Source organism: Aedes albopictus, chromosome 2, assembly GCF_035046485.1.
Source record: "Aedes albopictus strain Foshan chromosome 2, AalbF5, whole genome shotgun sequence".
Taxonomy (NCBI): Eukaryota; Metazoa; Arthropoda; class Insecta; order Diptera; family Culicidae; genus Aedes; species Aedes albopictus.
The window spans coordinates 114,405,934-114,433,002 of NC_085137.1; the positions used below are offsets into that span (position 1 = coordinate 114,405,934).

At 44.0% G+C, this 27,069-nt stretch overlaps 2 protein-coding genes across 3 annotated transcripts in view; both read right to left on the reverse strand.

Annotated features, from left to right (window-relative positions):
- The window catches only part of LOC109419880 (uncharacterized), a 34,062-nt gene extending 29,583 nt beyond the window's left edge, over positions 1 to 4,479 (reverse strand). The window contains exon 1 of one of the 2 annotated variants that reach the window (XM_029852985.2): positions 4,101 to 4,479. In XM_029852985.2, coding sequence (XP_029708845.2) covers positions 4,101 to 4,118 — 18 coding nt within the window. In that variant the 5' untranslated portion in view covers positions 4,119 to 4,479. The remainder of the gene's footprint in view (positions 1 to 4,100) is intronic. The other variant, XM_029852987.2, reaches the window with a different exon arrangement.
- A 2,690-nt stretch (positions 4,480 to 7,169) lies between these two features.
- LOC109405238 (uncharacterized) lies at positions 7,170 to 23,504 on the reverse strand. Its single transcript, XM_062847735.1, has 6 exons — positions 23,450 to 23,504; positions 13,568 to 13,984; positions 12,472 to 12,534; positions 12,020 to 12,406; positions 7,638 to 11,955; positions 7,170 to 7,281 (listed from the first exon to the last, which is right to left on the reverse strand). Exons 1-6 carry the CDS (start codon positions 23,502 to 23,504, stop codon positions 7,170 to 7,172), a joined length of 5,352 nt encoding a protein of 1,783 aa, XP_062703719.1.
- Positions 23,505 to 27,069: the final 3,565 nt, after the last annotated feature.

Genomic DNA, 27,069 nt, shown 5'->3' on the forward strand with positions numbered 1-27,069 from the left:
TTAGATTTGATGCACTTTTCGAAAAGTTACAGTTTTTATTTTTGAAAAAGTGAAAATTTTGCCTGTCCCGATCATTTTGTCTTCATTTGTTCTTCATTTTTAAGAAAGCAGTGGATCACAGATGACACCTGAAGGAAGATAGAGGAGCGAAGGGACGACAATGCCGCGAAAGAGCGAGCAAAAACACGAGGAGCCAAAATCGTAGCCCGTCAGCGCTATTCGGCTCTCGAGAAGGAAGTGAAACGCTTATGTAGACGGAACAATAGAGTGTGGGCGGACTCCCTAGCTGACGAAGACGAGAAAGCCAAGGGTTCAACGCATTACCCGTGTCAACACCAAAGCTCCATCAGTGCAGGAGATAGAAACAGCAATCCGTAGCAAGAAATCGAACAGGGCCCTAGAGGTCGATCTAATATCAGCTGAGATGCTCAAAGCTGACCCCGTATCCGCACAACTACTGCATCAATTAATCTACAACATATAGGAAACCGCGACATTTCCAGCCCACTGGATGCAAGGCGTCTTAGTAAAGGTACCCACGGAAACATGTGGGAAGCCCTCAGGCGCAAGGGTCTCCCTGAGAAAATCATTGGCCTCATTGAAGCACAGTACAGGGCATTTTCGTGCAGAGTACTGCACAGCGGTGTTTTGTCCGATCCCATTCGAGTCGTTGCTGGAGTGAGGCAAGGATGTATACTATCACCACTACTGTTCCTCATCGTAATCGACGAGATCCTGGAGGGTACAATTGATCGTGATCCAAATCGTGGATTTCTGTGGCATCCCATTACCATGGAGCACCTAACTGACTTCGAATTGGCTGATTACGTTGCTCTCCTAGCTCAACGATGCTCTGATATGCAGAGCAAGCTCGATGATCTTGCCAAACTCTCCTCAGTGGAAGGTCTTACAATCAACGGCAACAAGACCAACTCGTTGGGTGTAAATACGGTCAATCTCTCCAGCTTTATGGTAGCTGGGCAATCGGTGGAGAATGTTGAAAGCTTCATAGGTGCACGGATCAAGAAGGAGAGGGCTGCTTTTGCGAGTTCAAGAAATGTATGGTAAAACAACCAGATCAGTCGATGCACCAAAATCCAAATTTTTAACTCGAACTTGAAATCTGTGCTGCTTTACGCCAGTGAAACCTGGTGTGTATCAGTGGAGAACACTCAACGGCTGCAGGTCTTCATCAAAAGATGCCTGCGGTATATACTTCGTGCATGGTGGCCTCATAATTGGATCTCCAACGCGGAGCTCCATCGTCGATGGAATCAACAGCCGATAGTGACAGAAATGAGGGAGCGGAAGTGGAGGTGGGTCGGCCACACTCTACGCAGGGGCGGAAACGAAATCTGCAAACAAGCATTAGACTGGAACCCAGAAGGACATCGCAGCTGAGGCAGACCCAGAGGCTCATGGCGGCGCAGCCTCAACAACGAAACCAAGCAATTCGACAAATCAAGGCGATGGCTGGCAATCGCCCAGGATGGAAATCTTTAGCGTGAAAATGCATCACGCTAATTGTTCAGTGATTGTCAACAGCGTGATGCATTTTAATCCAAATCCGTTCAACGGTTCTAAAAAACGGTGCTCTAGAAATTTTGAGCAATGTACTCCAAATACCTTGTCCTTAAATTCGGCCCTTTGCACCACCGTGGGTGCCCAGGACAGAAAGTATGTAAGTAGATCATTTTGCTCTTGGGATCTTTTCGGCGTATCAGTCTTCTCGTAAAAATCAAAAACAACGGTTTGATTTCTTTCTTCAACGTTTCGATCCTTATTGGATCTTTATCAAGGATTCGAAATAGTTTTCGTTTTTTCGTCAAACAGAGTTTTAATTTTAACCGTCATTTGATGCTTTAGAACCGTTTTTAACCGGAAAACCATACTTTTTTACAAAAATTGACAGTCGGAATTCGGACCACTGTTCGCTACTCCTTGAACACTTTTTCACAACACTTTGACATAAGAGATAAAAGTCATCATCAGCAGCGAGCCATTGGTTTAATCTTCATACATCAAATTTTAATATTGGGCAGATGTTCAACGAATATTTTTTCGAAACTATTTTCAAATCTTTTATCTCATATCAATCAAATCAATATCACTTTTTGATCGTCAATATTTGACCTCTACCCGAGTTGGTACCAATCGCACTTAGATTCAAAAAAATAAGGGCTGGGAAACTGCTTTGCTCAAAATGCAATTTTAGCAGCTCATACATTTTTGGTCAATTACGGCGGTTCAGAAACAGATTACAGAGCTTATTGTATAGTTGTAATTTTACAAGTTTAATCTAACAAAGTTTAATATAACCTTGTTATGATTATAACCCTGATTGTAGAGTGACTCGAACTGGAAATTTTATGGCCACGCATCAAGAGAATGTACTATTTGAGCCATCATTGAATAAGAAAAGATTGATATTCCCTATTACTTTCCCGAAGACTTCAGCACACATATTCAAATGAATTTGTATTAATTATAAAATCTTTTAAAGAAATACAATGAAAGTTCCAGGAAGTATCCAAACAATTTCCAAATACAGTGTAAATTCCTATTTATCGAAATACTGAATAAATATTAAACAATTTTTTTTTCAATTAACTCTTAATACATTTTTTTGCAGATTCTTGGTCTTGGTGGAGTCCGTGCTTCCAGGGCCTGTGAGGAATAAGCTCTTAAGATTAAATTCACAAACATAAAAAATGTAAAAGCAATAATGAAGAAACGGTCACAATATTAAGTCCATCCGATTAAAACCCGTCACTCTAGAAAAGCAACAAAAATCCGGATATATTTTAACACATATTGTTGAAAATTTATTAAATTTTTTTTATGGCCATGATCAATGTCAGAAATATTATCGTCCGCACTTAGATGATAATTCAATTTAAAAGGCAATTTTCAGGTTGAGGATATAAATCATAAAACGAGACTATTGATTTACAGTTTTGTTTTGATACAGTCGCGAAGCTGAGTACAATAATGGCACCATTCATTTGCGACAATCACTTTTTGCTAGCTCACGTATGCACAGTGGTACCGCTATTGGCCAAAAATCAAAAAATGATTTTCAAATTCATGAATTTGAACGATTTTCATAATCCCAAGGATGCAGAAAAAAACATTTATGGATGTTTCTGTCGCATATTTTGTTTGAGAACGTGAGTAATGTAATGCTGTTTGAAATTCTCAAAATCTGTCCAAATATTACATTACATTTCAATTGTATGTCTCGTCTTCGTATAACAAAACTAAGTGAATTTTCGTATTTCGTCTAACTGTGACTGTCCTGGTAATATTTTGTTGGTACATGTGTCAGTGGATTATTTTACCTTTAAACGAACAATTTTCCACTAATAGTTCAAAACAATCCCCTGAGTCTTGTTCTAGCAAGTTAAACAAATTACAAGACCAGGACAACCAAGTTAATGCCCCGCTGAAGAAGACACCCATGCCGTGTAAGAACTTTGGGCAGTTTATAAACACCGTTTCTTTTTTAAAAGATTGCGCCGCCATTTCTAACATAAAGCCGAAACTATACACTGGACCCAAAAAAAGAATAATTATTTTGTTTAAAAATCCTTATTGAAGAAAATAAATCTAATGTCATTGAACTTTCAGCTTTTTAAAGTAGTTTCTTCATCACTTAACTTCATTTAAATAATAAAACATTGTACGCTCATTGCATTGTGAAATTCCCAGTAAACGATGCCAAATTGTTTCGAAGCACCCCACGTGCTGCCGGTGCGACATAGTTTTCTACAAGCTCAGTTCTTTTTTTTCGCCAAATTGAAAACTCACTCTCATTGGACCAATTAAACCCATTCACACCGCACACTTTCATTGCACAATAATGTTCTTCATCGCCGTCCACACAATAATCCACGAAACGAAACCGTTTCGATGCTGATGACGATCATAAACGGCGGGTAAACATTGGCCCAACCTCCATCACATAACCACGCTTACGTCCAATTACACGCAATAATTCGATCAAGCCCATCGATCGACACGCAGCCCGAGGTACGAGTCAACACCACTCAACTGGATCACTACGCCGCACCCGAAGAAACAAACAAATTCAAAATTACCAGAAGTATAAGCTTCATCTTGCAAGTTGCAACCCACTGCGCCTCTCCGGTTCAAGATTTTCGTTACTGTTTTCCTTCACAACAAAAGCACAACTGAATTTTCTTCCACTCGAGCACCACAAAGTCAATAAACTGTAGCACCAAACTCCAACTCCCGTCAGCGCAGCGCTTTCGGTTCTCCTTCTCTCTCCCGGCGCCGACCAACCGACCGATCGACCGACCGATCACTCTGAATTCGTGAGCTCACACGTGATCTCGGCGATCTGGCGAGGGCACGTTTTCAGGCTCTGGGTTGAACTGAGTCTGCTGCTGCTGTTGATTTGCTCACCATCGATCGACGTCCATCACTTTTCACCGAAGACATGTAAATAATCACGCCGATCAGCAGTTCTACCTTACTTATATAGATTAAAAGGCCGGCCCCGGGTGGTCGGCTGTTGGACACACGTGCACGATTCGTAAGGTGGAAAACCCTACCACACCGATCCGACGACTGCAGTATGCCGAGAAAACGCACACGAATGATTGATGGATGAACGATCGTAGAATCGCAGATATCGGGCCGGTACATATCCTTGTCGCGGAAATTGTCAAATTTCTCTTATATGGATATTCAACTAATCGAATTAATCATTGATAATCGCCCAATTATTAAAAATTAGGTGATAAACTCCATTCTCTAATTGTTTTACTGGCATTGTGTAATCCGTCAAGAGATGTTTGACCATTGACAAATACATTTTCATTTGCAAATTATTTTCTGTGTGAATGATTTACCGAAAATAAGGATGATCCTAAGCCCGTGTACAGTAAAGGCAAAGAGGGAAATGAATTTAATCAGTGCATAAAATGAATGAAATTCATGCAAAAATTGAATCAATGTGAGTTAATAGGGGAACTTACGTATTTTCGGAAGTTTTGTTCACTTCGTCATGGGGTGGTTTTTGAAACCTGTTGATCTCAGAGTTGACCTGAAATCCATCCCTACCAAGCTGAGTTGAATGCCCAAACTTCAAGCAATCTGGCCCACAAAAAAATGCCATGACGAAGAGAACATACCTGCCCATAATACCTTTTGTCACCCTATGTAAAATAAAAGATTTTAGTTTTGTTCCAGGAGTTTGTTTCTAAAACAGATTTTACTTCTGGTGTTTCGAAATGTGTTAATGAGGTTTTAGGTGGATGGTGGTTGGTTGAGGGACAAAGAAGTGCGAGTCTTCAATGGAAGACTAAGACTACACTGAAAATAAATTTTGTTTCATTGTACGAAAACGCTCGTCATGTTTACAAATGCCATTCGTTGTTTTCTGCAACGAAAAGCTTCGTAATGTGCATGAGTTCGTTTCGTATAAAATTGATCCGACAAGTTTTTCTGTTTCTTTTTTTTGTCGGAATAACATAAAACATGCTTTAAAAAAATACCACACGTTCATCCACTTGGATAACACCGGCTTCGATTCACGTATCTTCTAATTTATACCTACCAGTGCTAGCCACCCATCTGTGGACGCTTGTTGAAGCCGTCCGAAAACAACCAGAACGCTTTCTACTTTGGTTCTGTTTATAAATAACTTTAACTTCCAACCGAGAGCATGTTTCCTTTCCTCGTCTCGCAAACGCAACGTCATATGCTCATTGACACATGTTGCTTTGTTTTCGCTGCGATCCAATCAATCGTCAGTGATAACTGCAAAGCTTTGTTGCATTCTACGAAGCGAAATTTTCTTTTTACGCATGGTTGGTAAAAAATGTTTGACATTTGTTTATTTTGTTTCATTCTACAAAGCGGGAGCTAGAATCTACGAATGAGCAAGTTTAGCGTCTGTCGGATTTGTGATTTCGTACATGATACAACTCCATTTGTACTGTTTCAGCATGGTGGTACGAATGGACCGTACATTTTACGCAAATTGCTTCCAATTTACGAAAACTGGTTTTACGAAGCATATTCGTTGAGGTTTAACGAAAGAATATTCTGAGTGTAAGAAGTTTCAGGGAGATTGAAGAGAGAATGGGAGCTAAAAGTGGTCTCAGAGCATCTATAGACAAGCAAATTAGGTGGGAATGGGGGAATCGGAGTACAAAGGGTAAAAAAGAAGATGCAGGAAAGTTTTTATGGAAATACCTAGAGAGATTTGGCACGCTAAAATCTGACACACTGTCGGGGCCCGTGGCGTAGTGGTCCACACGTTCGCTTCATAAGCGGATGGTCAAGGGTTCGATCCCAGCCCCGGCACTTGCAATTTTTCGTCAGTTGCTCTTCCCCCCGAGAGCAGCTGACACCTGACCCTCTTCGGAGCATATGCTCCAACGGACCCGGAAACTTGGATATCGGCGAACCGAAACTCATAAAGGACGTCCCCCAATTGGACTGGAAAAGGAACAACAGCCACACATCAGCATCATCTCGTGCTCATCATCCTACTGTGGACAGGGTAGAAAAGTGATAGCAGCACAAGGCACCAGCTCGATATAGTTGAATTAGAATAGTATACATTTAGGCGCTGTACAATGTCTAAGTGCAGCGTCCAATTGGAATCGCTCACGTAGTGCCCTAGTAGAAAGGAGCTGTAAATTAGGTTAAGTGATTAAGAATAAAAAAACTAGGGGTGGGTAATGTCTGAGACATAACCGCAAGCTTGACGTAGGACAACTTTTAGCGTGTAATAAACTTTTTTGAAGCTTCTACCCTATCTGGTGAATGCGCAGCTATCTAGCAACAGCAAGGGTGTCTGGACATCATTTCCGTTACGGTCGAGGATCTTGACTTCCGTGTTTGTGCGTACGAACATGGCAGATTTGAAAGAAAATTCTCAGTTGTTAATAGTTGTTTAAGTGATGATTAAACGCTGAGCTGAGAGGCAGGCTCCGTTTCAGTTTGGATTTCTGCCAAGAAGAACAAAAAGAAGTAGAAAAAGAAGTAGAGAAGAAATAGAAGAAGTGTCAAGAACAGGAATGAAAATATTTGGATCTGGAATTCTCCAATAACTCTTGTGGACTATTTTTGGTGGTCCTGAAAAGGACCGTTTGGTGTTTGGTGGTTCTGATGTTCCTGGGAAGGTTCTTGTGCTACCGATGATTGTTAGCGACCAGGTGTTGTTTGTGGTGAGCATTTGCTGTGTATCGTATCGAATAACGTTGCATTCCGGGCTCCGGTTTCTTGAGCGTAGCGATGTATTTCCTGTAGATTAGATGTTTGATAGTTCGGGCACTTCTACTGCGAGCACAGACAAAATTGGACGGTGATAAGAAAAATAAGAGCAATAGCGTCTACACTCTGCGCTAATGTTTTTAATGAAGGTTAAATCAATACACGAACCACCTAGTGTGGTTGCTTCGTTATGAGGATTAGCTAATGTTAAATTTAAATGCTTCTTCATGAAGTTAAGGAAATCAAAATTTTCTTGTTTGGAAACGTCAATATTAAAGTCTCCAGTGACAACCATTGGTGTGTCCAGTCTAACATATCTGAACAATTTCCGCGTCATGAACAACTTCGTATTTCTTATGGTTGTTCCTGGTGAAATGTAAACCGACATTAGAAGTACTTCGGTTCCCATAACATTAACCTTTGCTGCACATATGTCTCCATAGTTGATCACTTCGGCAAACGTCTCGTCTCGATCCTCACCGAGTTGCTTGATGGGATGCGGAACAGCCACGGTTGATGCCGTTTCCTTCTGATAGATCGCGACTCCAGCCGCTCTCATACCCATTCGCTTGCACTGGGTGATGCGCTTATATCCATCAATCTCTATTGGAGAGGTAGCATCCATCCAGGTTTCATTCAGAGCGAGAAATTCTACGCTTGAAAGGATTCGATCAGTCGCTATGTCCTGCGCGTGAGCGTTCAAACTCTGTACATTGAGGCTCATCAATGTGCATGCAGAGCCGCTGTTTTCAACTACTTCACTCAGTTCATCTCCTAGTGTACGCAGTCGGTGATTACTCAAACGCAACAACTCGTTCCTTAAATCCACCATCTTTGGTGAGTTGCTACCCTTAGCATGATGAAATTTAAACGAGTTTGCGGAGTTCGTCAAGTAAAGGCCTTGAAGCGTCGTAACACGTGACAAGCCAACGTACACCAATTGCTGATCTTGACTCTTGTCATAATCATACACGACCTCGGAGAAAGTGCCACCTTGCGACTTATGAACTGTTAACGCACAGGCACTAACCACCGGAAACTGTATGCGTTTGCATTTAATGATGCTGCTTAGCTTTATGTTACCTGAACGCTTTGCAATAGGAGTCCAATCGGGTTGCAGAATTCCTGGCCTTGAATAGACAGTTGGTCGCGATTTGATCCTCAACGCAGCACCTATCGTCTCGTTGTCGTACTTGAACCATAGTTTCACAACTGAGCCGTCTTCATCCTTTTCAATATATTTCAGCTCACCTATCGCACCATTCACTACGCCATCTTCTACATCAACGTTGGTTGTAATCATGTATGGCATACCAACGGAAAGGCGTAGCAAATACGGTAACCCACCGGTTTCCACGACGCTCATCTTGTAGAGCTTGATGCGAGAGCTTGCCAGTTGACCAGCGTCCTTGTATCCCGCAAAAACGTCATCCGCTATACAGTCCAGAGCATCCTGATTATGCAGTACTTCGTTGTTGTATGCTTCAACATCCGCATTCCGATGATAAAGCCTTATTGCTCCTGGTGCGTTTTGTTTACACCACTCTACAGTACGGAACCGACTTTCAATCAGTTTGGTCTCCTCAGCAGTCATTTGCTGGCCATTACCAATCTTAGTGAGTATACTGGAGAACTCTACATCTGTCTGCCGCATAACCTTAATAAGCGGTAAGAAATCCAATGCTTGCCAAAGAACAGCACCGTGAAAAGAATTACCTGTAGGCTTGTAAACAGGCCTTGCATTGACGGGTGGCAATTGTCGCAAGTCTCCACAGAATACGATGTTAATTCCGCCAAATGGATCATCATAATTGCCACTAATGTCCTGAAGACGCGCATGAATGGTGTTGAGAATATCCGCACCAATCATACTAACTTCATCGATTATGACCGCCTTAATGTTTGCAAAAGCATTGCGGTACAACTGCAGCATCTCAAAGCTGAGTTTCGAATTGGCTCGCCTTGACATAGTAATCCGAAACGCTGAATGAACGGTTGTTCCTCCTATAGCAACGGCTGCTTTTCCGGTGGAAGCACACGCCACAAAGGCGTTCTTCTGCGCGTTGTGGGCTTGACTGTAGCGATTTATCGTCTCCATTAAAATGCGCAGAGTGAATGTTTTACCGCACCCTGCAGGTCCAGTAAAGAAAATCTGCATCGGCTTGCTGCTTTCATCGTAACTGTGCAAACTGTGGATCATTTGCAGGATGAGGTCGCGCTGCTCAGCATTGGTTGTCCTCACCATTGCACAGTAATCTTCTTTCGACATGACATTAGTACGTTGCCTGATGACAGCATTCAGTGCTCCTGTGGGCAAATGTTCAATATCGTCGTTGTTGGGCTCCATGATGATCGTTCGCACAAATTCATTATTCTTCTCTGTAGCGGCATTCTCCTGCTCACCAACCTCTTCGTTCTCACAAGTACGAAGGTATTCCTCTACAGTCTGTTCCAAGTTCAGCTCGCAGTCATATTCCCTTCGTTTTCTCAAGAGATCTGCCTCGTTCATATCATAAAGCTGAAGAAACTTGTTGCCATCCAGAATGTCGCAGACTTCGCTTCTGAATGGCCAAAACAAAAGTACCGATTCACGCTTGTACTCAGCCAACTCGTTCATGCTGTAGCCACGCCATCTCAATATTCGTGGAACATTCCGGATAGTGTAGGTGTTAGTACCTCTTCTTTGAGTGTACCGTGCTGCGAAGTCAGCTAAACACACATCTTCTAAGCCATCGCGCTCTTCGTATTTCTGGATAATGTTCTTGGTCCACACATCAGTCGAATCCTCATCGATTTCCTCTTCATCCATCTGCCTGTACTGTTTCCTAGATCTTATCCTTTCATGAGGCCACATCGTTGGCAAGAATTGAACTTTCCTGCTGGCTTCAGACATAGGCAATCGCAGAAGTACCCATGCAGCTTCCTGGGCACACATCTCCACAGAGTTCAGCATTTTCAAACTAACCTTCTTCAGCAAAGCCGTGTAATCTTGGTCCGGATACTGCTCTTGCAGAGCGATAAGCTCTCGATGCAATCCACTTATACCGCGGTTGGACTTGTTGACATAGTCAACCAAGTAACACGCACATGAGTACACGTCGAGGATGAACTGCAAATCCATGTTAGAACGAAGCTTTTGAGCAATCCATGGGTTGAAAGGATTCGTCCATAGCTCATTCATCACTCGCTTCAGGAAGATCGTTGGTCGCTTAATCGAAGAACGCAGAACATCAAGGTAGTACTCGTATGTACATTTACAGTCGTCTAGAAACTCCTCTAACGTGTCAAATGCCTTGGTTTCCAAAATTTGTCTCATTTCCGAGGCACGCTTCCTCAATCGATCACGGCGACTATCATCAGCGGTGAGAGGAATCAGTGTTCGCTCTTCGTTCATTGGCCAGTACGGTATGTTAAACCTGCAACGCTTTTCATTACGTTTGTAGCAAGTACGCGTGTGGTCATGAATCTGCTTCTTGATCGTTTCCGGCAAATGCACAGCGCTGATGGAACTAACTTTCCTAATAAGTTCCATTGTAGCAGGCATATCTTCAGAAACAGTTTCGTTAGGATCGTTTGCGAGCCAAAGCATGATATGTGCATGTGGGCTGCCGCGATGCTGAAACTCGATGCGCTTGAAGGAGTCCACGACGTAATGCTTTCCCAACGGGCTGAACCTTGGTGAAGAAAGGATCGTCATGAGAACATCGACAAGCTTGTTGAAGTACAAGCAGCACGTGACGGCATCGTCATTGACCAGCGTTGCTCGCTGTAGAGCACTCAGCTCCTGCAGCGGGTCCGTTAAATCAATGCCGTTATACTCACTGGAGAGTTTGTGTAGCTGCTTCAACAAAAGAGGCCATTGAGTTTCACTGGCGCTCAGAGTCAGGAACATTGTTGGCTTCCCCAACTGTCGTATCATGGCGAAAAGGTCCTGTTTCCTTTGATACCAATATTGCACTGAATTTGGTATCGACTTCATAAACGACAGGTTCCGTTCCATAAGACCTTCCACGAAAGCTCGGTCGTTGAGCTGTCCTCGCGTTATGTTCGCGGTTCCCACGCTTTTGAAGACATGCTGTAACCCTTCGGTAACTCGAAGACGCAGAATCTTCATAGCCATGTACAGCAAATGGTTGGGCTTGGCTCCTCGCCTATCACTCCGTCTCAGCTCACTGGTAGCCTTCATGAAAGGCGTGACGTGAGTCCCAGCCTTGAATTTTCTGGGGTGTCCAAGATAAATATCCGGAAAGGAAAGCTCCTCGGCATCATCATCGTAAACGATGGAAACTGGTCTCCTGTTTTGAGCTGGGGCGATTTCCAAACACTTATCCTCATTCCACATAAGTGTCTGTTGTTGACCAGCAAACATCTCCACATCATTGGTTTCCTCGATGATATCCAGCTGGATCGCGTCTCCATCCCGCGATGAACCAGGTTGAGGCTCAGAAGCAATAGCGCTCAATCGTTCCTGGTTAAAACTTACCCCCTCCCGTCTATACAAAGGAGTGGTAACAAGATATTCCAACCAAGCTTTCACCACAGACTTTTTGACGAATCCAGACAAGTAATTTGATTTATGAATAAGGTGCTTTTTAATGCACACGTTAAAAGCATAATCATCTTCAAGCTCGCGTGGAAGTGCCCTAACCATCTCATCTACATCTACTGGAACATTGATCACCTGACCAATGATCGTGTAACTGCCTAAAATTTCGGATAACATTTTATATAATCGAATAAAATGAGAAAATGTATATGTCAATCATACCTTGCGCTTGGCGCAGGCGACGAATCTGCATAAATGGCAGTCGTGGTGAAATAAGCCTTTCACTAATTGGGTCCAGCGGTGGAAGGCCCAAAGGATAAGGTGGATATTTGAACCCATTCGATGTTGACAAATTGGGTACAGCACCACGTTGCAAACTGCTGCGACAAGTCTGGCATACTTTGAATTCATTGACCGATTCAAAATGATTTCCCTCTATCAACACTCTCCCTGCAGCTTCGGTGATTGACTTTAGATCATTGATGAACCACAGCCTATCACATACGCTGCACGGTATACCAAATTCATTTTCAGTGAACCGTTTGTGGAACTCTCGATCAGCTTTATCGAATTTTGGTTCTTCTTGAATTGGTATAGATATGTCAATTCCTGTAAACATTAATTGATTCATTATGCGCACCATTTAGTAATGATAATACCAATAGTTTACTCACCCTGACCAAAGTGATCAGGAATTAGAACAGACTCGTTCTGCTCAGAACGAAATGGAACAAGTTCTGTGAAATGAGATTGAAAATAATGATTAAATGTTTGCCAAATCATTAATGCTTTTGGTAAAATGTGTCTGGCTTGGTGTCTGGCATAAATTATTTGAAATATTCTTGAGAAGAAAAATACACAAAATATTGTATACGTCAAAAAATGCTTTCTGTTGACAAATATGATCTTAGTTTTATAGGGGTATTCCTAAAGTAGTGTATATTAAGTATCGTCAATCAATAAACATAGGTTTCGTTGTGGAATTAATGTGGTGACAGGTAAACTTGAAAATCTTCACAACAATAATATGCATACAACAGTCAATAAGCACTTACCTTGGGATCGAAATTGTTCAACATGGGCTTCCCCATCTACATGAATAGATGGAGCGATTCCTAGGAAAAATGAGGAAAATCTTTAACTTACTATACACTTGCCATTGAATAATGTTTGGATTACAAAGATTATACAACGTTCACATTTCGAGCTCAACGTGTTAACGTCAACCGTCGAGTCCCCCATGAGTGCTACAGATTTTCAATTTACGAATTTGTCGCTAAACTCTACCACATTAAGCACAAAAGTAAAAAGTAGTGGAATTGGAGTGCTTTAATCATTGGCATAAACATCAATACGTGAAAGCTTTCCCACGATAAGCTATTCAAATCGATATATTTCATATCAAACCCTGTACATTGTACCGAATCGTAAAAAGTCAGTAAGTAAAAAAAAAGCACGTAACCGAAGAAACAAGCCGAGTTTCAATGGAAAAATAAAACCAACTAAGTATTATGAATTGAAGAATGGTATTATTTAACAACACTTGCTCACTTAAAAAGATTAGATACATGCACTTTTAATGCTTTCAGTCAGCTATCTGCTATTTTTGAAAGTACGACACTAGATAACAAACTAGCTTGCAGCAGTAATGCACAGCAGAAAACTTTTCCTGACAGCTGCACCGGGATCATACTATGCTAACGACTTAATGCTTGCGTGATACAAGTTGCATGACCGCGAATGCACTTTGAAAATGATAATTTTACTCACCGCTATATGAAACCGCACCATTTGGCAATGTACCGTTGACTGGGACTGCTACAAATCTCACCGGATCAGTGCTCCTGCCCGGAAGAGGTTCCAGCACAAAATTGAGCACCGGCTCAAGATTGGCAGCCGCAGTCGTACCGGCATTGACACCGGGCCCGACACCAACGCCGATAGTTTCCCGCGCATTTTTCCTCCGCTGCCTGTACTGCCTCATGCGTTCCGCATTCGTCACAGCAGGCCTCGGCGAGACTCCTTCGATTTCCTGCTCTTCACGCTTCCGCTTGCGGAAGTTCGCAAGATATTTTGCTTCCAAACGGCGCGGCATCCTTTCAGCAACGAACGGAATGTACTCACTATCACCTGTCACACAACAACCGGCACAACGAAACACTTCCTCGGAAGAACCACCTTCGGCGACTGAAGAGTCAAAATGGACAAAAGTCCATGCGAGATTCCGACTTTTATATCCTCAAAATACATAACCAAGATACGTTGGCAAATTTGGAATGGGCGGAGCTATGCATGGAGTAAAGTTGTAATGTAAACCATTTCGCTGAGCGTATTCATAAGTTATTCTAGTCAAAGTCGCAAGCTACCATGATTTCTAAATCGATGAAGCAAAATTATCCGATTCGCAACTCTTGAGCAATTAGTTTCGGTGGTCCTGAAAAGGACCGTTTAATGGACGATTTTAGGAAGGAAACGACATGAATTCACCATGCCGTGTTGGTTCTCCCCGCCGTCGGAAACTGATTGCTGCCGTAGATTTACTTCTTGCCTGGTGAGATTCCTGGCCGAGCAGAGATTTGTCGCTGTGTTAGTGTGTGCTGCTGCCGGGCTGGAGGCGCCACGAACCTCCTTGTCTGATCCAACGAAAATGACGCAAGAATGTTAGAATTACAACCATGTTTCACACAAAACGGTCTAGATATGATAATGTATCGATGACTTCCTTATACCATTAGCGGCCAGCTTGATCACTGTGTCAGAGCCATTTCACCAGGCATATTTTCAGCTTTCGATTGCACCACGTTTTTGCCGATCTATGGAATGAAACCTTTGAGGAATCAGGATGATTTAAGAAAGAAAATTACATGAATTCACAATTTTGCACAATGCATGTTGGTTTTCTCCGCGTCAAATGCTGGGCCACCGAAGACTGATCCACTGTTTGCTGCCGTGAATAAAATTAATAGCCGACCTCACTCTTGCTGAAAAACGACGATGTCTTTTACTTTTTGGGTGCAACACTATTCTCGATCGAATCCAATTCTCTTTTGGAAAGATTTTCGGTGGTCCTGAAAAGGACCGTTTATATTATGGATGATTTTGATGAATTCACCACGCCACGCAATGCGTGTTGGTTTTCTCCATGCTGAATGCTGGAAGCCGTCGTAAACTGGCCCGCCGCTTGCTGCCTTGGATGAAATGTCCCGCCGAGCCGAGCCGTCGCTGGGTTGGTCTGTGCTGCTGTCGTACTGGAGGCGCCACCAACCTCTTTGACTGATCCAACGAAAATGACGAAAGAAAACCGAGGACAAAGCTTTTATACCCCTAGATTAGCAGGCGAAGCTCCTCCCATTTGGGTGGCTTTACAGTTTATTTCGTTTGCATGCCCCGCCCGCTTGTACCCAGACGCTTCAAACCATTAAGCAACCGAGAAATGAGTAAATTTCCATTGAAAGGATTAAATTAAATTATCAAAATATTAAATGGTTTGGATCATTGTAATTCGAAAAATGTTAGAATTAAACCATGCTTCACACAAAACGGCCCGGATAGGATAATGCGTTGATGAACTCTGTATACCATTAGCAGCCAGCTTCATCACTGTGTCAGAGCCATTTTGCCATTTCACCAAGCATATTTTCACTTTTCGATTGCACCACGTTTTTGCCGATCTATGGAATGAAACCTTTGAGGAATCAGGATGATTTAAGAAAGAAAATTAAATGAATTAGCAATTTCACACAAAGCATGTTGGTTTTCTCCGCGCTAAATGCTGGGCCACCGAAAACTGATCCACTGCTTGCTGCCGTGAATAAAATTAATAGCCGACTTCTTGCTGAGAAACGACGATGTCTTTTACTTTTTGGGTGCAACACTATTCTCGATCGAATCCAATTCTCTTTTGGAAAGATTTTCGGTGGTCCTGAAAAGGACCGTTCTGGACGATTTAGATGAATTCACCATGCCACGCAATGCGTGTTGGTTTTCTCCATGCTGAATGCTGGAAGCAGTCGTAAACTGGCCCGCCGCTTGCTGCCTTGGATGAAATTTCCAGCCGAGCCGAGCCGTCGCTGGGTTGGTCTGTGCTGCTGTCGTACTGGAGGCGCCACCAACCTCTTTGACTGATCCAACGAAAATGACGAAAGAAAACCGGGGACAAAGCATTTATACCCCCAGATTAGCAGGTCAAGCTCCTCCCATTTGGCTGGCTTTCCAGTTTATTTCGTTTGCATGCTCCGCCCGCTTGCACCCAGACGCTTCAAACCATTAAGCAACCGAGAAATGAGCCAATTTTCATTGAGCAATGTTTCTAATTTGGAAAATTCGATGTAGAATTCCAGGTGGAATCATTAGTGGCCGGCTTTTTCATTGTTGCTGAGCCATCAAGCATTCAATATTTCACTTTTCTGTTGCACAACGCTTTTCCAGATCGATGGGATTAAACCTTCAAGGAATCTGGACGATTTAAGAAAGAAAATTACATGAATTCACCATTTCACGCATGCGTGTTGGGTTTCTCCGCGGTGAATGCTGGATACCATCGAAAATTGCCTCGTAGCTTGCTTCCGTGGATAAGATTGAGTGACCGTCTCCGCTGTTGCCAAGCAACGAGTATTCACTCTTTTACTGTTTGGTTCCACAACACTTTTCTCGACTGATGGATGAAAATAATCCGATTTCTAACTCTTGATGAATCATTTTCGGTGGCCCTGATAAGGACCGTTTGTTCATGAATTCACCATGTCACGCGATGTGTGTTGGTTTTCTCTGCGCTAAATACTGGACCGCCGAAAACTGACCCACTGCTTGCTGCCGTGGATAAAATTAATGGTGGGCTTCACTTCTTCTGAGAAGCCGAGCTGTCTTTCACTTTGGATTGCACTAAGCTTTTCTCGATCGATGGCGGTCCAACTCTTAAGGGAAGATTTTATGTGGTCCTGAAAAGGACCGTTTAAATTCTGGACGATTTTGATGAATTCACCATGCCACGCAATACGTGTTGGTTTTCTCCATGCTGAATGCTGGAAGCCGTCGTATAGTGGCCCGCCGCTTGCTGCCTTGGATGAAATTTCCAGCCGAGCCGAGCCGTCGCTGGGTTGGTGTGTGCTGCTGTCGTAGTGGAGGTGCCACTAACCTCCTTGACTGATCCAACGAAAATGACGAAAGAAAACCGAGGACAAAGCTTTTATACCCCTAGATTAGCAGGCGAAGCTCCTCCCATTTGGGTGGCTTTACAGTTTATTTCGTTTGCATGCCCCGCCCGCTTGCACCCAGACGCTTCAAACCATTAAGCAACCGAGAAATGAGTAAATTTCCATTGAAAGGATTAAATTAAATTATCAAAATATTAAATGGTTTGGATCATTGTAATTCGAAAAATGTTAGAATTAAACCATGCTTCACACAAAACGGCCCGGATAGGATAATGCGTTGATGAACTCTGTATACCATTAGCAGCCAGCTTCATCACTGTGTCAGAGCCATTTTGCCATTTCACCAAGCATATTTTCACTTTTCGATTGCACCACGTTTTTGCCGATCTATGGAATGAAACCTTTGAGGAATCAGGATGATTTAAGAAAGAAAATTTAATGAATTAGCAATTTCACACAAAGCATGTTGGTTTTCTCCGCGCTAAATGCTGGGTCACCGAAAACTGATCCACTGCTTGCTGCCGTGAATAAAATTAATAGCCGACCTCACTCTTGCTGAGAAACGACGATGTCTTTTACTTTTTGGGTGCAACACTATTCTCGATCGAATCCAATTCTCTTTTGGAAAGATTTTCGGTGGTCCTGAAAAGGACCGTTCTGGACGATTTAGATGAATTCACCATGCCACGCAATGCGTGTTGGTTTTCTCCATGCTGAATGCTGGAAGCAGTCGTAAACTGGCCCGCCGCTTGCTGCCTTGGATGAAATTTCCAGCCGAGCCGAGCCGTCGCTGGGTTGGTCTGTGCTGCTGCCGTACTGGAGGCGCCACCAACCTCTTTGACTGATCCAACGAAAATGACGAAAGAAAACCGGGGAAAAAGCATTTATACCCCTAGATTAGCAGGTCAAGCTCCTCCCATTTGGCTGGCTTTCCAGTTTATTTCGTTTGCATGCCCCGCCCACTTGCACCCAGACGCTTCAAACCATTAAGCAACCGAGAAATGAGCCAATTTTCATTCAGCAATGTTTCTAATTTGGAAAATTCGATGTAGAATTCCAGGTGGAATCATTAGTGGCCGGCTTTATCATTGTTGCTGAGCCATCAAGCATTCAATATTTCACTTTTTTGTTGCACAACGCTTTTCCAGATCGATGGGATTAAACCTTCAAGGAATCTGGACGATTTAAGAAAGAAAATTACATGAATTCACCATTTCACGCATGCGTGTTGGGTTTCTCCGCGGTGAATGCTGGATACCATCGAAAATTGCCTCGTAGCTTGCTTCCGTGGATAAGATTGAGTGACCGTCTCCGCTGTTGCCAAGCAACGAGTATTCACTCTTTTACTGTTTGGTTCCACAACACTTTTCTCGACTGATGGATGAAAATAATCCGATTTCTAACTCTTGATGAATCATTTTCGGTGGCCCTGATAAGGACCGTTTGTTCATGAATTCACCATGTCACGCGATGTGTGTTGGTTTTCTCTGCGCTAAATACTGGACCGCCGAAAACTGACCCACTGCTTGCTGCCGTGGATAAAATTAATGGTGGGCTTCACTTCTTCTGAGAAGCCGAGCTGTTGATTGATTGATTTGTCTTTATTAGAGAGACTTTCAAAGCCGAGCTGTCTTTCACTTTGGATTGCACTAAGCTTTTCTCGATCGATGGTGGTCCAACTCTTCAGGGAAGATTTTATGTGGTCCTGAAAAGGACCGTTTATATTATGGACGATTTTGATGAATTCACCATGCCACGCAATACGTGTTGGTTTTCTCCATGCTGAATGCTGGAAGCCGTCGTATAGTGGCCCGCCGCTTGCTGCCTTGGATGAAATTTCTAGCCGAGCCGAGCCGTCGCTGGGTTGGTGTGTGCTGCTGTCGTAGTGGAGGCGCCACTCACCTCCTTGACTGATCCAACGAAAATGACGAAAGAAAACCGAGGACAAAGCTTTTATACCCCTAGATTAGCAGGCGAAGCTCCTCCCATTTGGGTGGCTTTCCAGTTTATTTCATTTGCATGCCCCGCCCGCGTGTACCCCAACGCTTTAAACGAATAACCAACCCAGAAATGAGTAAATTGTCAATGAACGGATAAAGTAACCAAAATATTGAATTGAGTAGATCATTGTAATTCGAAAAATGTTAGAATTAAACAATGTTTCACACAAAATGGCCTTAATAGGAAAAAGCGTTGCAAAATTCCAGGTGGAATCATTAGTGACTGGCTTCATCAATGTTGCTGATTAATGGCATTCAATTTTTTTCACTTTTTGGTTGCACTGCAGTTTTCTCGATCGATGAAGAAACATTTTTCGATTCGTAACTCTTGTGGAATTAGTTTCGGTGGTCCTGAAAAGGACCGGGACGAATGTTGGGCAATTAATTCAAATTATTTCTCCACGCAATGCAATGCGAGTGGGTTTTCTCCGCCACCGAAACATTGCCGCTTGCTGCCGTGAACGGATTTCCAATGCCACTCGCCTTTGGCACTGGAAGTCCAAAGCCGAGGCACTCGCCAGCTCTTCCTCCGATGCTGGTCGAAATGGAACTGACGAACAGCTATCGCATGATCGCATTCCTTCCTGCACCAAAGTTGCCCATCACGATGCGCACCAATCAGAGAGCGTTGGTGGACTGAACGAGAAATTTTGTCCGCTACCCATATTTATAGATTTCAGCGTTTGCAATGTCAAACTTTAAAACAATTTTTCAACTATTTATCAATGATTTTCAGGTTCACCGAATGTTCCAAATGGAACGCGGGAGTTTCATCTTTCGTATAACGGGATTCTTTTATCATTTCGTTAAGTAGGGACGATACTGTGAGCGTTTGAAATCTTTCACTCAAACGTAACGCTCTCGGTATCATAAATTTTGAAATGACACCAGGTATAGAAAACAGAGACGTAGTCCTACGTCAAAAAATCTGACACAGTGAATCAGACTTCTTGTAAAGTTCCTCAGCTCCCTGACATGCCCTACCTCCTAGTATGAACCGGCCGGAATACGAGCAACCCCGGTAGAAACTTTGGTCGTATGCAGACAGCGACGAAGTTGATCCTGATGGTAGATAGCTGGGTTCATGGGGAAGTAACATTTCACCTGACCAAGGTCCTTTCGGGCCATGGTTGCTTCCGACAGTATTTACATCTACGGGTTCCTCCGAATGTCCGGTTTGTGCTGGTTTAGAAGAAACGGTGAAAAACGTTTTATTCGTGTGCCCGGCTTTTCGCACCATGCATGACTGCATGCTTGCCACACGTGGAAAGGACACAACGGACATTTTTTCCATTTTAAGTAAGAAATCTCTCAAAACGATGGACATAATAAATGAATCGTCCCCAAATCCTGGAAATTTCCGAAAATTAAAAATATTATACTATTATAAATATCAGATCAAAACCTGCTCCGAATTGGAAAAGAAAAGTAATACATAACTACGAATCTAGTCAAACGTGCATTTCAAGTAATTTGCACGAGCCCAACATTTCAATTTCCACTAATATAAAACAACTGCCACAGGATCCAGGTGCTAACTTGTGTGTATGTGACGATTGAACGTTTGAGCGGAGTTGTGTTGTCTAAATGACCGTGAAACCAAATTCATGTTTTGTTAACACAGAATGTAAATTAGAGACTGAAACCTCTGAGCATTTGTTGTGCGAGTGTGTTGCACTTTATCACAAGCGCTGAAGATTTCTGGAAAGGGGCCTAATGGGGCCTCAGGAAATTTGGGCTTCTCATCCCAAACATGTACTAAGTTTCATACGAAATGCGGTATCTGATTGGGACAAACGCCATTTGCTGTGAGGAAAGTCACTCCTGATAATGTCGGTTTTTTTCAGTACGACAAAAAAAAATGAAGAGGATGACGCTACAATAGATCAAATTAATGGTCGCAGAGGCATTATGTCCCCAACACGGAAAAAACACAGAATCACCAAACGTCGAACTATCGAGCTTATACGTCATTCTGTTTCGCGCCTTATCTGTGCATGTTTGTTTATGCAGTACAGTCAGTTTTTTTTTTACGCGGGGGATACATACCGCGTAAAAATAAAACTCAGTTGATGAAAACCGCGTAAAAAAGACCTGACCGTAAGTCATTTGTCTACTGTTTGATATTCTTGTAACCGTTTCTGGTTCCGCGTCTAGTGCGTAGTGTTTCCTCCGTTATTTCGACAATCGCCGTGTGATTGCTACTACCAGTTGAGGAAGTAAGTCGATTGAAATATTGTTTTATTGTGAATAAAAGTCTGATGACTTTTTTTTTGCAATGGCAGATGTTTGGAAGGAAGTCAAAAAACTTCCCGATGAGCGGGCTCAGTGCTTGAAATGCCCAACGGTTTGCGGTGCCATCAGGATGCCGATGAAATTCCGGCAAAACAATCCGGGTTAGGGGTGTTTCAGCACCAGTGTCCACCGTCAAACAATCGACGCTACTACCGTTTCTTAAACGAAGATCCCTCAGCGAAATTGTTGCTCTGCTGGTGGCATTGATGGGATTACGATTGCTGCTATCACCAAGAGCTAATTTATCCGGCAATCCGTGTTAGATCGAGGACTCACCCTACCGAAAACGAAGATCGTAGTTATGCAGCTTATTCACGATTATTTCGAGCTCGCAAAAAAAAACAGACCGTTGAAGACTTGATGCAGAGAACCCGCAAGCCTGACTACAGATGAGTGCACAAGTGTGGCAAACAAGCGCTACTTAAATGTAAACCTGCATTTTGCAGATGGTGCTTTTTACAACCTAGAGTTGGTGGAATCAGTGCTCAACGGTTGAACATTGATGTAAGGTGAAATTCGGAAGGATGGTGGCATATGTTCATCAGTTATGCTATAACCACGGTCTACATCTCGCTGTACAAGATGTTCTGTATCCAGGTGAGGCGATAGTGAACTGGAAGAGGTTTCAACGACAGAGTCAGAAACTTCTGTACGACCAGAATGACGATACCGACGGTACGGAAGATACGAGAGGATTCTTTATCCACCAGATAATTTTTGCATAATAAGATTTTGTTATATTAGCCATTATCTTATGGTTAACATTATCTCTGGGAGTGTGCAAAACAGCCGAATTTGTGAAAATACTGAAACGTATCCGAAGAATTGGTAATATGTTTTGTCGATCGCCGGTGAAGAATTCGGTTCTGCAAAGAAAAGTACACGACAAGTTTGGAAAACCGTTCCAGCTTCTCGTGGACTGTAAAACACATTGGAACAGTACCAAAAATACGTGAGCGCTATATAAAGCTTCAAAAGGTAGTGCGAATCAAGCCCGTGCACAGGGAGGGGGGATGGTTTGGTGGTTACACCCCACCTCCACCCCAAATACCGCCGTTCCATACACTAAGTGCCCCTCCGCCTTTTCCCGAAATTAGTAAAAACCCCTGCATTGGCGCCATTTCTGTGGACGGGCCTTGTACAAATCATACAACAAAAGAGGAAGTAGAGTCTGTAAAATCGTTGTATGAAGTCCTTCAGCCAATCCGATTGGTATCAGATGCGTTGGGGCGCCGGGATGGGTTAATGATGACGGTTGAAGGAATCTTATTTTTTTTTGCTGGCCAAACTGAAGAGCCACAAAAAAACCCTTCTCTGTAAAGCTCCATGATGCAATTCTGAAACGGGTAAATAAACGACGAAATACAAAGCTAATGAAACATATGAAGCGGCTACAAAACAAAAGTTCAGCATTCACTTTTACGGAACTACCGATCACTCCACGCAACCAATTGATCAAATTTACGAAAGATGAATGCGAGCACCTTTTCAAAGCACGTCCTAGGTATTCCGAACGCGATGCCCAATCTACTGAGGCAAATGACAAAGAACAGACACTGCAGGAGGAGCTCGAAGCTATGATCCAGCAGTATGCTGAAACGAGCAACGCACCGCAACGAGAGCCTCTACATCTACAGAAAGTTATTCAGGAGAAGCTGCCTTGTTCGAGCTCACTGGAGACTTAACGTCAGGACTGGAAAATGTGTACAAGGCTATATAGTCTATCAAGCTGACATCCACCGACAGCGAAAGAGTTTTTTTTTTCTGATTCAGGTATATTTGCACAAAGATAAGATCTTCTCTGACCAATTCCAGTATCAATGAGCTGAGCTTTCTGAAATCGTATATCAAACGAATCGATAAGCATTTGTAATGAAGTAGCAACTATGGTGGTCGGTCATGCTACGAGGCCTTTGCCGACCCCCATAGTTGCGTTCTTCTCTTCCAAAATCTCTCAACAATCATCGTCGAACTAATCGTGCTTCCGGCTCCGTTCCATGTACCCTACGTTGGCCTCAGCTTCGTCGTTGATGGCTGCTTTTATCGTACGCCAGTCGAAGCCAAAGTACGAGAACGTGGAACGATTCAGAAGAGCGTGGAAACAGCAGAACCACCACTTATAGGAGAAAAAGCAGAGTGCGAACTAGTGGAACATCTGTGCCGTTCCCAAGAAACACGGAATGTCTACCAGAAGATGAACGCACCTCGCAAAGGCATCATTCCGCGAGCCGAAATGTGCAGGAATAAGGACGGTAGCATCTTGACAGAGGGACGTAGGGTGGCCGAAAGGTGAAAGCAGCACTACGATGAACAGTTGAAAGGTGCGGGGAACGCAGATATCCTCCGTAGCGGAAGAAATCATTACGTCAGAGTAGCAGGGAGCAACAATGGCCAACTCACACTTCTAGCAGCTTAAGTAATAAGTCTGTTGGTAAGGATGATATCTGAGAGGAACTCATCAAGATGGGTCTGAAAAAGTTGGCCACCTGCCTGCAGCGGCTAATAGCTACCGGAGAAATGGCATGAAGGGGTCATATGCCCCATCTACAAGAGGGGAGGGCAAGTTGGAGTGAGAGAACTTCCGAGCGATCACAATTCTGAATACTGCCTACAATGTGCTATCTCAGATCTTCTTCCGTCGTCTTTCACCTAAAGTGAATGAGTTTGTGGAAGTTATCAAGCAAATCCATCATGAATTCTGCGAATATCAGGTCCACACGCACTACCTGTTCATCGACTTTATGGCGGTGTAAGTCAGTATCCTCTAAAAGTATGGCTTACAGTTTTGACAAAAATAAATATGCTGCTATTTTTATCTTGTCCGACGTTTCGATCCGTTTGAGACCTTCTTCTGAGACTCAAATTCTACAGTCTCAGATGAAGGTCCCAAAACGGACCGGCACGTCGGACAAGAGTATATATTTAACATATGAAAAGTAGTCTACGACAGTATCAACCACACAGAGCTGAAGCAGCAGGAATTACAGTCCCGGGGCCTGATGAACCACCCTCCCCCCCTCTCCTTCCCGCTTGCAAGTCAGCTGCGTAGTCGCCGGCTAAGAATAGGACTACTAACCCCAATTCAAGGTGTCAAGTGACCCGTGCCAAAAAATGAGTGATCGAGGGGGTAAAAAAAGATCCTCGATCGTAAACGGAGCCTGTGGGGCACATGGGCACCCAACATTAGAAAGGACCTTAAAACGGCCCTGTTGCGACTCCGTAAGGCGATGGACGATGCCAAGCAGGAACACGTCAGACTCGTAAAGGCTGCAGCAGCTGCGGAACCGGCGAAAGTACAGGTTACAAAGTCTAGACGGAGGCCTTCGCTTTCGCAGGAAGTCCAAAAGATGTGGCGGATATAACTGTTTGTGATAAGCACTCGTAGAGGCGGGTGAGGCATCTGTCAGGTGAGAAGATGTCTGGCGGTGCCCGCAAGGTTAGGTGAATACTAACCCCGACGGTTGGCGGTAGTGCTGGCAAGTCGGACCCCAGCCAGACGTCCCGGAAAGCTGGGAAGCGTGGGCCCGAAAAAGACTGGCCCGCTTCGGATGGAAGGGAATAGGGGGTTGCGACCGTTGTTGAGCCCTCAGCAACCACAGAGCAGGGTGAACCAAAGAGAGTACCCCCCTTGGACGGAAGTAGAGCGGAAGAGAAAGAAGAAATAAACCACAGGTCGTGGAGATCAGGGACGCCAAACCAAGAAGACGTAAAAGAGTAGGTGCCAAGCGCAAGAAGGCGACGTGCTCGTCATTAGGACCGAACAGTCTAAGTACTCGGCCGTCTTGAAGGCGATGCGAAGCGATGCCAAGCTCGTGGATCTGGGAGCCGACGTGCGCAGTATTAGACGTACTCGTACGGGTGAAATGATCCTAGAGCTTAAGCGCGATAAGGAACTCAAGGGCGGCGCCTTCAAAAGTCTGGCGGAAGAGGTCCTTGACGAAGGGGTCGAATTGAGGGCTCTGACAGCAGAGGCCACCGGAGGTTTGTTTCACGTGTCTGAAACCAGGACACAAGTCATGGGTCTGCAAAGGTCCTGCCAGGAGCCGAAGGCCATAAGGCACAAGGCTGCACGAGTCCACCCATCTGTCTGATCTGTACCGGGAAATCCGTGAACAACAGGCATCCAACGCAATTGGTCCAAGGTGCCCGGCCTTCAAGAAAGCCGCAGTGATCAAATCACAGTGCAGGTAACGCAGTTGAAACTGAACCACTGTGACGTGGCTCAGCAACTGTTTTGTCCGGCGGCTTCTGAGTAGGGGACGGATATCTCCATCATAACGGACCCATACCGACTACCCGCCAGCAACGACAATCGGATCGCGGATGGGTCCAGAAAAATAGCGGCGATATGGACGACGGGTGAGTACCACGTCCAGGAGTTGGTGTCTACTATCTATGAGGGATTCGTGGTCGCCAAAGTAAACGGGATCTTCTTCTGTAGCTATTATGCGCCTCCGTGGTGGCCAATCGAGCCGTTCAGGCAGATGACGGACTGTATGGCGACCGAGCTGACAGGGCGAAAGACGGCGGTAATAGCGGATGCTAGTCCTTGGCTTTCTTTCGTAGGACAGCCGGGAACTAAGACTGGCGATGAGGAGAAACTTGTGGGGTCCCTCAGCATAGGTAAGGCCCCAGGTCCGGACGGAGTTCCGAACCTGGTCTTAAGACTAGCTATTCAGAGGCTCCCGAGATGTTGAAGTCTGCTATGCAGATATTCCTGGACGAGGGAGTTTTCCCGGAGACCCGTCGGCAAATAGACCAATATGTTTAATCGACACGGCGGGGAAGGTGCTTAAAAAGGTCATCCTCAATAAAATGTTGAGGCACACCGAGGGTGCAAATGGTCTCTCGAGTAGCCAATATGGCTTCCGAATGGGAGGTCGACCATAGATGCTATGCTGCGGTTACAAAAACTGCTGGGGATGCACTCGAGCACAAGGATGTAGGAAACGCGTTCAATAGCCCCAGCTGGCCAGCTACTGCCGATGCGCTCCTGGGTCTGGGGATACCCGGGTACCTGTACAAGATACTCGGAAGTTTACTTCCAGAATCGAGTACTAGTTTAGGACACGGAGATGGATCGGAAGTGCTTTCCCATAACCTCAGGAGTCCTGCAAGGTTCCATCCTGGGTCCGGTGTTATGGAATGTCATTTACGACAAAGTGTGCAGGTTAGAGTTCCCGGTGGGGGTGGGTGAAGATCTTCGGCTTTGCTGACGTCATTACGCTGGAGGTCTACGGTGAAGCGCTCGAAGAAGTGGAATTAACTACTGTCCACTCGATCGCGGTTGTGGAGGAGTGGATGAGATCCAGGAAACTGGAGTTGGTTCACCACAAAACGGAGGTGGTGGTTATGAACAGCATTAATGCAACAATAGATGAATACTGTGGGATTCTCCCTGGTGCCCCAAAGGCTCCCCTCATAAGGCCCGTGTGGCATAGAATTAGCATCAATGATTACTCTCTAGTCAATGTGTAGTCGTCAGATGTTTTGGTGCATCCTTACCTAATTAACGGGATGTCAAAATTGCCCATACTCTCGATTTACCCGACGTGTAAATTTGTTATCTAGGTCGAGCGATCCAAGAATAGTGGCGGAGGATAAGTATCGCTTAAATTTAGATGGTAATAAAACATGGAGAAGCGAAGAACACGAATGTAATTAGCGAAGTCAAATATCCAGAGCAATTTATCTTGGTTAGGTAAAGTGTCGCACCTTGCAAATTATAACAGAAACAACAAATCCCTAAATGTACCTGATCGCGCCGATTAGTCTTACGCGATCCTAAAAGCAAGGAAGTGCGGACGATGAGTTTGATTATGGC

Bases quoted from the DNA above. Each gene is read 5' to 3' on its own strand.
- LOC109405238 (XM_062847735.1), bottom strand. From the start codon at position 23,504: ATGCTACCGTCCTTATTCCTGCACATTTCGGCTCGCGGAATGATGCCT. The intron at 11,956-12,019 runs GTATGATTGACA...CCGAAATTTTAG, and splicing joins TCGCCTGCGCCAAGCGCAAG to GCAGTTACACGATCATTGGT. The intron at 7,282-7,637 runs GTCGGTTTACAT...TCTAATCTACAG, and splicing joins GGAACCGAAGTACTTCTAAT to GAAATACATCGCTACGCTCA.